General features: G+C 36.3%; 1 protein-coding gene across 3 annotated transcripts in view; it reads right to left on the minus strand.

The window, feature by feature from the left end:
* Positions 1 to 929: 929 nt before the first annotated feature.
* HHIP (hedgehog interacting protein) overlaps positions 930 to 13,041 on the minus strand; it is an 81,337-nt gene continuing 69,225 nt past the window's right edge. Inside the window, exons 12-14 of one of the 3 annotated variants that reach the window (XM_075035573.1) lie at positions 11,801 to 11,949; positions 9,100 to 9,228; positions 930 to 8,241 (exon numbers count right to left, since the gene is read on the minus strand). In XM_075035573.1, the coding sequence (XP_074891674.1) occupies positions 8,231 to 8,241; positions 9,100 to 9,228; positions 11,801 to 11,949 (289 nt within the window). In that variant the 3' untranslated portion in view covers positions 930 to 8,230. Of the gene's footprint in view, positions 9,229 to 11,800; positions 11,950 to 13,041 lie in introns of all 3 variants that reach the window. The other 2 variants (XM_075035563.1, XM_075035556.1) reach the window with 2 other exon arrangements.

The following is a 13,041-nucleotide window of genomic DNA, read 5'->3' on the forward strand; positions in this document are numbered from 1 at the left end:
AATACAGTTTTCAAATATCCTCAAATTTGGGTGAAGTTCAAATTTTCCTTGGATCCTAGTTCTCTGGCTGGCCACTAGCCCATATCACTAATGGTATAACTAGCTGAAAAATGGAAAAACAATTTCATGAAAATGTCAAGATTATTTTGGCTTAGATCTGAAATGTAGAGATTGCATCAATGTGCATCATAGTGTCAGTAATGCTTCATTCTTTAGTCTAAAAAATAAAACGCAGGATGACCTAAACACTTTAGGTAAGTGAAACGTGTAAGACTAATTCAACAGCATTTCAAACCCGTTAAGGTAAACTTAGTGTGTGAAGAAGCTCTTGGCTCTTTAGTGCTCCCCCTCCAAACTGGTTTTCGCTCTCACAGATGTAAGCTGCAAGTGTAGTTTGCATTTAAGTGTTGTGATTAAACGTTCTTTTGCATCAAAAAATATAGTGAGTTGATATATTGAGTTGGCACTGCTCCCATATATATGCTTAGGTATTGATTTCAATGGAACAGAACCTGTTACTTAAGATGGGGAGAAATAGAAAGAATTCTACAGTGCATCCATTTTTTATGGCCCTTCTTTAAATCACTGGAAATGGTACATCTGAATTTAACATACATTGATTTGATGACATGCTTCTCTGAAGATATTAAATAAACAAAACGAAGAAATGACCCCCAACTTTTCTCCCATCATTACTGAACTATTTCTCCAAGATATCTATACTTGAAAAGCCTGTACATGAAATCCCCTTGTTCAAGCTGTAGGTGCATTCACATATTGCTTGCAATGAAACAGGTATCTTTTCCATATGGAGGTCTTAATTTTCACTCTCATTTATGCAGAAGCAAACGGGAAACCCCATTCCAAACTTCCCATTCCAAAAATAATAGCAGTGTTCAGTCACATTTTGTGAAAGCATCTTAGAATTTATATAAATAAAACTAGTGTACATTTCAAAGAATATATAAAATGCTGGCGTTTTGCTTTTACTGCAAAGATCAAAGAGCTGATTAAAATTTCATGAATTTTAAATTATGCATTTAGTCATAACAAAAATATTAAAATCAAAAAAATTTAAAGCAGCAGGTGTACCTTATATAGTAAGATAAAGTTTAATATATTTTATTAGCTTAAGGGACACAGAATAACTATCTATCCAGAACTTCAGGCATGCATTTACATAAATATATTAAATTAAGAAAAGCAATTATACACTTAAACATCCTTTTGTCTAGAAAAATCATTAAATCCACAGATTAACAATAAATCCAACTCTATGCATTTATCACTTCCAGATACAACTGTTCCATTTCTCAGATATTACACAAATACATTTGTTAGAATTTATATGCATTATACATATATTATATATTACATAATAGTGTGTATACATACATGGTGTTCAATAATATAATAATAATTTGTACTTTTTATAGCACTTTTCATTTGAAGAGCTCAAAGCGCTTTACAAGGATTGATTTCACTAATTTTCAGATGGAAAGTGGAGGCACAACAATGCAATTACTTCAGGTTATATAGAATTTGTGACAGACAGTAACTGAATTCTCTTGTTGTGAGCTTCAGCCATGCTGTCTCCCTAAAAAGAAATACACATATAGCATATGCAGTCTACGTAGGTAGACCTGCAAAGACTTGTAAGGTCTCAAACCAAGAAAGCACTTAATTATATTAATAATGTTAAGCACATGACTTCAGGGAGACTCATATGCTTAAAATTACTTGTGTGCTCCAGTGCTCTGCTAGATTGGTGCCTGTATATGCTTAGTAGTATAATACAGTTTATAGAAGATACTTAAACATAGTTGGAATGATATTTTCTAAGCTATTTTCCCACATTTCAAATGTACATACAGTACCTGACAGCTACTATAAAATAAAACTAATTGAACAGAGGAATATCACAACAGTAATGTTCTCAAGTGACAGAATTTTCTTATTTCCTTTTCCTTTTCTGCTTGGCTCCCATTAAAATCTAATTGTTCTCAAAAGAGAATTGAAGTTTTAATTCTGCAGTATATTTTGTGGGGGACAGCTAATAGCATTTCTGGGTAATTTACAGGGTAGGGTTACTGCTTCTGGTATGAATGGAGATCACTACAAGATACATCTGGTGACTTAATACCAGATGGTTTCTGGTCGTACTATATCTTGGTATGAATTAAGTTCATTCTGCGCACCAGTTTTAACTCTGCCTAGAACATTTTCCTTTTAGCCGCTCCTCCTAGGAACATTCAGAAAATGGGATTTGTTTGTTACTACCTTGAGATGCAAATTGCCTTTTCATCCTACAGCGAAACGCATCCTACATTAAAAACACCCCTCCAAAACAGCCACCTCTCTCTGCCTCCTTCCCACCCAAGAATATTGTGAACACAGCCACGGTGTGTATTCACATGCTTTACCTGGCACCTTCTTTCTGAAATTTCCTGGGAATTTAAGCAATTTTTCATTTAAATATTTTTTTCACTTTTGTTTTCATTGCAAAATGAAGATAAATAGGAAAATCTCATAGACTCTAAAAGGAACTTAACTATATGATACATGGGACCCTATTGATCACTTATAACAGATGGAAAGTTGTTTTTTATCAGTAGAAATAAAGCTCTTCTCCAATAATGCAGTTTGCTGTTTGTGCACATTCTTAGCAATAATTTCTGACATTTTTGATTGTGGAAGCCAGTGTGTGTACAGTAGGCAATAGGTAAAGACACACATTAAATGTATATAACACAGAATATTATTTTTTTGTGAATTCCTATAGCATGAAATGACCACTAGAATGATATATTTTCAGTACTGAGAGCTCTGGTAAGCAGGTGTGTCACTTGGCTTTCAAATCAAACTGTACAGTGTAACGTGAAGAAAAATTTCCTATGGAAGCCTATGGGAGTTTTCTTTGGGTTATGGGACTACATGATAATCCTTTGCTAATATATAGACCAAAGTAGTAATTGTTAATAACTTATGAGTGAACTGAAGGAAAAAGGTTGATGTGTCAGTTGAACCACTTGTACAGTGCTATAAAATAGTAATGTTTCTCTTTTCCCAGATAAGGCGTTAGTAATACTCTCTGATTCGTCAGTCTGCCCAGTGTAAAGCTATGCAGAATTAATTGCTGTGCTAAGATTGTTTGGGTGTTGTGCATTTTATAGCACGATAAATTCTGTGTGCAGAGTTGTAATTGAAATCAATGAGTACAAAGGCAAGCGGCTATCCCTTTGCCTAGCACGCATCTGTAGAATGCCTGCTCACGTCCCACCCCGACATCGCTTACACTTCTCATTTCAGTACTGAGGAGTCTCATCGCTTTCGGTCTTACTAGTCTTATTAGTAAGGGTGACAACAACATTTTTTTGAATTAGGATATAGTCTTGATTGAAATATTACACCATCCCTATTAAATACAGGAAGAAGGGCTTGAATATGTGCCTAAGGCTGCTGAATTCAGCCTTTGTAATACTGGACTCAAAACAGTCGAGGGAACTCTTCCGTGGATGTTTGTGAGCATCTGTGGGGGCAACTCTGGGCCCTGTCTTACTATGGCTATTTCATAAAACGGGGCCACTGACTTGGTATTTTAATTACTTTCCTGCTTAGTGGCATATGCTTACGTATTTGAAATAAGCATGTATGTGTGAAAGAGAAAAAATGTGAGCTAACTGCTCAACATTTTCAAAGAAGCATCAAGAAGCCTGGCAGATTTAATAGACCCCTTGTGTAACTGTTGGCAATGCCTATAAGGAAACCCAAGAGGATCGGATACGCTCCGTACATCTTGAAGTAGGATATGCTCCGTATGGCTTTGCGCAGGGCTGAATCTGCAGTCTTATTCCAGAAAACCTTGGTGTGTTTAATGACTGCAGACGCAGACACAGAGGGGTCATGTGTACACTGATGTCTGAAGTTAAGATCTTCTGCCAGCTAAGTGGATATCTTTTAAGGTCTTAATCCTATAACTAATGAAGTCAATAGGAGATTTTTGGTTGACATCAATGGACTTCAAGTCAGGCCCTCAAAGATTAAAGTAATCCTGTACTAAGCTTTCAGGTGGCTTCTGCTGTTTCACACCTATATCCTAAAAAGTACATGTGTCTCGCTTCACTGAATTACTCTGCTGTTGAAAACAACGAACATTTTAGCAAAATGGTCCTAACGTTTTTTTTCAATGTTTCCACAACATTTTGCTCTGAAACTACTTATGGAAAGATTTATGAGTTTTTTGTAGCCAGAACCCAGATTATTTGGTACACATTTTCTGCAAATTTGGATTAGAATAAATTTAAAGGGTTGATTGCCTTTTTGGTGAGATTCTTAGTTAATTTTTTTAAGTGACAAAAATAAAAAATTGGTCAATTTTTAATATTGCAAAATGGGAAAAATTAATTTTTATTTACTTCATGACTCCTTTTTTTTCTGAGAGACAGATCACCAGTTCAGTTGGACAGAAGTTCAAAATGGTATCATTCCTAATTAAACTGATACACAGTTACATTAAAGGATAGTAAATTAAAATGCATTAATGTCTTTTAAAGGATTTACATAATTAAGGAAAAATAAGCAGAGCAGGACATCCTCGGAGTTGTTTTTTCCATGCAGGCCCAATTTTATAAATGCCTATTTCATTTAACGCAAGTAGAATTACATGTACAAATATTGATTTTCACCTTAGTGGGACTTTACACCTGTGAAAAGTTACTTGTTCGTAAGTGTTTGCAGAATCTCCATTTTGCATCTTTGTACCTGAAAAGGTCGCCTTTTCTAACTCTGAATTAGAGAAGGTATACACTGAAAAGCAGCGTTTCGTCCTCCCGGGAATATCGTTCTGCTTTTCACTTGAGGTGTCTGATTAATGCATTGAAATCAGTAACTTTCTGATAAGCATAGTGACTGTACAGTGACCAAGTGCTTTCTCCCTTCCTCCAGCTTCAGTCTGAGCTGCTTAAGGCTGGTACTCCTGAACTGTAAATGTCCAGCTAAGATGCAGTATTAGAAGTCACTATAAAATAACAAAGTTCTGTGGAATGATCAAAAGATAAAAATCTTTGCCTGCTGGGAAGCCTCTTTGATGCACACGTCTATTAGGCAGTTTCAAAAATAATAAGCATCACCTGCAGCAACCAGGGATTATTGACGTTTGCTGTGGTTCTAGAAAGGAAGGAGCTGCAAAGTCAAAATGTGGAGAAGTGAAAGAAAGAAGGAGATAAACAGAGGTGTCATGTTGGTGATATAGAATTTATACTCTTATTTATACCTAACTTAGAGTTTGCATGAAGTAGAACAACCTGTGAGGATTTAAAGGTACAAAGGGTTTGGCTTCTGTGTCCCTGACTGTTAACGGAAGAAATTTATTTCCTTGAGGGGGAGGGTTTAAGTTAAGTTAATATTTCCTATTGGACGCATTAGAAAAATGAGTTTACTGTTTTTCTGAAATGGAGTGAAACAATTTGGAGCTGATTTTACATAACATCTTTTTGTCTCCCTACCTATCTATGGAGTAAAGGCGTTTCTCCTAAATTCCAATAATATGCCTTCTTTCTCATCGGTGGCATTTAAAAAGAGAAAGATGAAGGTTTTCTGTCCCAAAATAATAAAATGAGGGTTGAAAACTAGCAGACTTTAGGAATAGAGTTATGTTTCTTGCAACAGGTATGTTTGCTGTCTTTTAACAGTAGAAAGCCTCAAAGAATGCTTGAAATGTACAATGTGTTGGGAACAGAGAGGCAGTATCTCTGAATAAAGGAAGAAATGAATGGAATAAAAGATTAGGAGAGAGAGACAGAGACAACTTGAACACATACATAAAATCCCTTCTGGAGGCCCTTATCTAATTGCCTCATTTATCTAGTTTCATTTATAAGCTCAGTTTTATTCTGGGACACTCTCGGAGGTTGTGTGAGAATGGCTGCAGAATGACCTAACTGGCAACGGGCTTTCTACAGACCCCCCCCCCCTTTTTTTTTTTTTTGTATGCCAATTCTCAGGGCAATTACTGCAGTTGCCCTTTTTATATTAGCATCTTGGGTGGCTAGGCCTGGGGTTTACTCACTCTTTTTAATAGTATAATTTCTTTTGATAAATAAGCAGCTAGGATTTTTTGTCTTTTTTTTGAGAATACTTTTCCACTGGGACTTCCTATGTACCCATGTGGGCTTAATGCAGATGCTTGCTTTCACAAGATATAAAAGATGATTTAAAAATGAAGCAAAACACTTTCCACAAACTATGTCCCCTCTCCCTCTAATCTTCACTTAGATTACTTCTTAGTGCTGAAGTTTTGATGGAATGACTCAAACAGAAGGTTTTTTTTTTTAATAAAAATAAACTGAAGTATTTTGCTTAATTTTTGAAAGTGATTTTCTGGGTGCAGCACAGCTGATGTGAGTTTTTTGCCATTGATTTGAATGAGGCCTGAATTTAATTCTTAGCTTTTACTGGAGTTTTATTTTCTGATTTCACTAGTAAACTAAATTGTCTTTATTATTAAGATCAAAACTCTAAGATCATTGTTATCCCTTCTCTACATGACTATGGCATATATATTACTGTGGATCTTCAATTTAGGTACCATCTGTGGTATTTGTTAAGTCTCCAGGAACTAAGCAGTGAGAAAAGAACTGTCACATCTCCCCAGCTGGTTGTTGAAAATAATGCGTCGCAGTGGAGTTAAGTTGGGTTTATTTTTAAATATATTTCATTAAAGAAAGCGTTAAAGATATTATCTCTGTCAGATATTTAAATGTTGCTAAAATACTTCAGCGACTTTCTTGCTTTGCCGATTATGAAGAGTGTAATAAAACTGCGCTATTTGACAGATTTAGACAGCTGGCTCATTCATGAGAAGTTCACATTTTTGTCACCCATGTTGAATAAGGAAAGATTAGATGCTAAGGTCAATTTACAAAAATGGTTGTCAGGACATTTTTTAATTGTAAAACTTTTTGTGATGGAATTCAGGGAAAAGACTAAAGGCAGAAAGCAGCGGAGACAAAGAGCTGCTATTAACCTACAGATGCTACCGCAGGGTTCATTTTAAGATTGGTCACACTGCTTAGCCAATGAAGTGTTCGTGTGACTATAAGGGACCACCCTTTTCTGGGGTGAGAGGGCAATTTGGTCTTCATGCTCATTTAATCCCAAGACGTCTTTCAATGGACTGTCAGTTGAATCTACATTGTGCAAAATTATGCATGCACTTTTTAATGCAGACCATTGTTCGCTGAGCACTTAACCAAGATTTCTCAACCAATTTCCATTTGGCATGAGGTCACTCGAAACCCAGGCAAACATATATGGAAGGCAAATGTAATTTTCTGTTCCTCTGAGCTGGAATGTGTAAGACAGAAATGCAAGTATCAGTCAAGCTGTACTTTCAGATTTAATACTTACTAACTGAAGACTGACTACTTTCTATAAAGGAAAATTCATTGCATGTCATTGCCCTGGAGAGGTAATTTTGCTACTGGAGAGTAATATGGCTAAAGTCTTTTAGATCTTATTGCCTAAAGTGTTGTAAATCGTTGACGCATGAACAGCTACTTATAAGAACCATAGGATGTGCACACTGTGGCTACTCTGCTTTCTTTTCATAGGCAAGGTTTTATAAAAGCCAGGTAGTGCAAAGGAAATCTGATAGTCGGTAAGTAGTGAGCAAAGAAACTGCCAATAACGCTGTAGAACTGAAGATAAGAGGGCACCAGTTCTGAAGAAACATCTATTTAGACTATTAATACTTTAGAAAACCTGACTATAGCATGTACACCATATTTATTGATACATTTACAAAGACTCAATTTTATGTTAGCTCTTCAAGGACCATTTACATTTAGAACCACATTTGGCGAGAATCGTTATACGTTTTGTACAAGTGACATCTTACACAGCCACACATGCTCATGTGAGCTCTCGTCCGGGGACGTTCCATTCAGTGTGAAATCGGCAGCAGTCTACTCATGTATGATCTGGCCTGTCCTGTTACAGTGAAAATCACTTTATGAACAGTTTTAACATATGCTGGAATTTTATTATGATTGGTTGGCAGTTGTTTTTTTCATCCGTCGTAAATGAATACAAGTTGACACAAGGATACATTTCTAGATTAGATCCACAACACATTAAAGAGTGTGTTTGCTTTCTCTTTCCCCGTCTTTCCAATTAAGTTGGTGAAAAATGTAACTTTAGTATTTTACAGGACATGGTAAAGCTGTCTCATCTAGGTGATGTCTATATTATAAAAATAAAATAAAATAATATAAATATGTAACATGAACCCAGTGCCCATCGTTAAATAAAATATATGATAAAAAGCAGACCTTCTAGGATGACTGGTTTTGAAATATGTGAATATAATTTAATTATTAAACACTTTAAACAATCTTGATATTAAGCTGCGATAACCAGATTTTTGCATCTATGCTAGATAAAGAAATGCGTAACATTCTGTAATAGAGTTACATTGATGAAGGTGAAGGTTACAGTCTTACAATGAATTGCCTAGATAGGAATGCATTAAGGAGTTCTGAAATATTGTCTCATGATGTAGTTCAGTTCACCTTAGAAACTGTTACAACTGGATTTTATTAAGTCCAGCAGTTTATACAGCGATGTTTGAAAATTGCGCTCTTATTGCTATAATCAGATAGGTACAGACATGAGATTTCTGGGATGTCAAAGAATCCATTAAGACATCATGAAAGTCCTTTGATGAAAATGTGGTTTACAGTGGAATTACTTTGTAAACTATTTCTCATGAAGAAATAAATATAAAAAAAAATTCCACTAACTGTAAGACCGTATTTGTGATAGTGCGTGCATGTGTATGTGCGCACGTCTGTGGAGACGTACAGAAATATTTACACACATACAAAGAATTTATCTGCACATTTGTGGATATTATACTTAAATTAATAAAGTAAATCAAATCACCGGTATTTGTTGCAGGATAACAGTCTTTTAAAAATGACAGGATTCAAAACAAATGCCCATTGAAAGTGTAGTTTCCAAATAGTCCCAGAAACTATACAATATAGCTGGTTAGATCCAGCAAATAGGATGTCATGTCTAGGATCTGATCAAGAATACCTGCCCTTGTCACTCTTCGGATGTTTCTATCCACTTGTTCACACTGGGGGCCGAGATAGCCTTTTTTACATAAGCATTTATTAGGCCTTACACAGACACCTCCATGTCGACAGGCTGGGTCACATTTTGCTGTGGGTAAAAAAACAATGATTTTCTAATTTGTTTAGAACATCACAAACCGAAAAGATACAGCACACATTCATTAAAAGACTTTCTAAACTTGTAATGATAAAGCACAAAACTTAAAAACAAAATAGAAAGGACAAAATATTAGAAGTTTTGAAACCACATTTTTAAAAGTTTTAGACTATTGGAGGAGGAAGTAAATTTTGTATGTCTGAGAGGATGCCACCCAGGACACACTGTGAAACTCAAATAGCAGATTTTTGACAATGTCCAATTCCTAGGTTCATGCTTGATTGTGGAGTGCATAGAAGACCCATCTCAAAAGATTTTAGGCTCCAAATGTCTTATCATTTGAAAACAAGACATACAGCACATCTAGATCTTTAAACAGTGGTGGTCTACCTCATCCCATTGCTTATGCAGGCAACCCAAAAAAGTCCTGAAGTTGGTGAGACATTTTAGCACCTGGCCATCTCCAAGCTAGCAAGTACTGAATCTCAGGTAAACTCCTGTGTACATGCAGAGTTCTGCACTACACTTTCCTTAACAGAGAAGACCACAATTGCCCACAGAGATGCACTCCTTTGGCTCTTGAATCACTTATGCTTGGAACAAAATTGGATTCCCTTTAGAAAAAAAAGAACCAGGGTATTTTTTGGACAGCTTTTATCAGTTAGTTAAGTTTCCAGGTTTCTCCCTCTCTCTTTAGCATATGCCTGACGATTTACCTATAGAGTTCTAGGTTAATCAGCTTGCTTAAGTTTTTCGAATACAAATGCTATTTTAAATTGTAGCCAGTGTTAGCAAAACTAACAATCAATAACTTTAGTTGTGGAAGTATTTTCTTCTGGGGTAGAGTCACAGCGCTGTGATAAATATAATGTATCTTCCTTTTTGCAGACATGTTGCTGTTTATGTTATCTATTACAATAAAACTATATTATTAATTTACAGAGATTTATAATACACTATATAAAAACAAGTTTCTTGATTTTATTCATGAGTTTCTTAATTACACTAGGAGGAAACTGATGGCTCATAAGGTAATTTTTCTTATTTAAATTATAATAGTAGCTTGAGGTCCAACTTAGAACACCTCTGTTAAGTGCTGCTTTGGATACAGGGGAGAAACATCCTTAGTCTACATATTTTCTGTAGCTTTCTTGTACATGGCATCTATCAAATTATCTATCATAGAGCTGTAATTTTTTAAACAAAACAGATTGTTCAAGACCCATTTATGTTCACACTGGAGGTGTTTTTTACTTTAAGTTCCACTTGGACAAGGGCTGTAGAATGGGCCTCATTCTCCCAATGTAGGAAATGTCTGACTGACAAGTGAGGACAATTGAAGTTGGGCTATTTGGCCAGATTACCTCATCCATTTCTCCAACCTGCTTTTGTCACATGGCTGTATGATGGTCAGCTCATGAGTCTTGTCAGTAAGATATATCATTAGTGATTTCATTTCATTCCAAATGAAGTCACTCCTGCTCATCACCAAAAACCTGGAGGTTCCTGAAATTTACTCTCCAGGCTATAAGTACCTTGTAGCTGACGCTGCTTCAGCAGGGCCCTTGTGAGTGCCCTTCCAACCTGAATTATCCCTGGTCCCTCGTGTGGTCCTTGCTTTGTCTTACTCTGTAATTCTTTTCCTCGTTTGAGTTCTACTGCCATTACATTAACCTTATCTCTTTGTATGGGCAGCTGGTCAAACTCGCTGAGAAAATACGCTCGGTCAGAAGACTGTGCTAATGCACTGATAACACCTCCTGGTACCCAGGCTTGCTCTGGAAGATCTGCATAGGCCAGAGTTATACAGTTCAGCCATAACCACAGCCTCTGTGAGACAGTGATAGCACCGCTGTGGCACTCCAGGTTCATTCAGCTCACCCCTTTGGTGGCATACCAAATATCGAGTTTGATCACAGTCACTTTTTCAAGTGAGTTTTAGAAGATAATGCTATGGCAACAAGATAGGACTTAATAAAAGCGCCGCGATTAATAATGGATTACAATAACATTCTGATTATTAGCTGCTTTGTGATAAGTTGTACATGTAATTCTCTTTAGCAAACTGGAGCCTTTTTATTTTGTAGGATCAAAAGTAAGAATGTACCAAAACTAAAGTATTTACACTAAATTAGCAAAGTGCAAAATATGCAATAGTGACCTGCAGGTCTGATTGATCATCTTTCCTGTCAAGGTACTCCTATTTGACACTGACAGTGATAATACTGCAGGTGGAAGCTGAATGTCCAAACACAGAACATGTATTGATTGCATTTCCTTTCATTTTACAATCTTGGTGAAAAAATAAGAGTTCTGTTGTCTGTCATACTTATGCTATTAATTGCATTCTGTAATGGTTCATGTTGCATTAGATGTTTTAGCTGTTGCACTCATCTAAAGACTTACTGTTCTCCTACAACTCATGAGGTCAGTATTTCTTTAATGTTGTCTTAGAACTGATGGTCAATGACATATATTGAAAGTTTCTCTCAGCAAATAATTAAAAGCAAATTATGACATGTCACTGCTTTTTTCACTTGTTGCTATGAATCTATATACAAACCAGTTCTGCAGAACTCTCCTTCCCAGCCTTGATTACAGCAGCATTTTCCTGTGGGAGTGCAGTGCCCATTCCGACAATGCCTTGAGCATTCAGATGTCAGTATCTGTGCCGACTGAGCTGTTCTCTTGCATTCTTCAGGGACTAAAGGCCTGAATAAAAATACACCAACCAAGCGGATAGTTAAAAGTCAGTGTTAAGGAGAAAAACTTGGGGGTTTTTATTAAAGGCCGGATTCTCTTTTATAGTATTATCAGTGGGAGAAATCTGTGTTCTAAGAGGATTGCTTTTTTTCTCAAAAACACCACTAAACATAGAGATTATATGTTACATTACAGAAGAATACAGTGCGATTTGCTATTCTTTCATGTAACTGCCTTCAGAGATCTTCTACAAGATTAAATAATAGTCCTTGAGAATTCTTGAAGCTTGAATGTGGCAAGACCAGCTTACTGAAGAGTTTATCGCAGGCAGCATGTATCTCTAGATAATATCATTATTAGACATGCTAAATTCTACTGATTTTGTGGCTTTTCTTCAGAGAGCATATAGTCATATAATTCAGTCCAGAATCTGATGGTGTCTTTTTGCTTTTCTAGCTGATTTATATCTCCAATTGTATGCTGGGAAGAGTAATCTGAACAGCAAGCTTTATGTCGCACATTATGACGTGCATAATAATTTTGCGCAAGTATTACCTCTGTCTATGAATTCAGTTTGACATTGCAGATTTTTTATTTCCATATTTTCGTGAAATCATATTTGGATTATGCATTCCAGATGCTTATTTAAGCGTCTGAACGTCAGGAAAGACTTTTTCACTATGAGGGTGACCAAGCAGAGGCACAGGTTGCCCAGAGAGGCTGTGGAGTCTCCATCCTTGGAGATATTCAGAAGCTGTCTGGACACGGTCCTGGCCAACTGGCTGTAGGTGACCCTGCTTGAGCAGGGGGGCTGGACCAGAAGCCCTCCAGAGGTCCCTGCCAGCCTCAGCCATTCTGTGGGTGATTCTGTGAAATGTATGCATGAAGGAAATTCTAGTTCAGCTGACTTAAAATATTTCTGATAGTGTTTTTTTGTTGGGCTTCTTGGTGTCAAGTCTTACGTGATGCAATTTTTTCTGTTGGTCTCTACAAAATATTTTGGATGTCCAATAGCCTTTTTTATTTACAAAAGCAAAGCATTATCTTCCTTAACAAAGAAGGAATGGTAGCCTTCCTACTGTAGTGTTAAGTGTGTAAAAC

Source organism: Buteo buteo, chromosome 1 (genome assembly GCF_964188355.1).
Source record: "Buteo buteo chromosome 1, bButBut1.hap1.1, whole genome shotgun sequence".
Classification (NCBI taxonomy): Eukaryota; Metazoa; Chordata; class Aves; order Accipitriformes; family Accipitridae; genus Buteo; species Buteo buteo.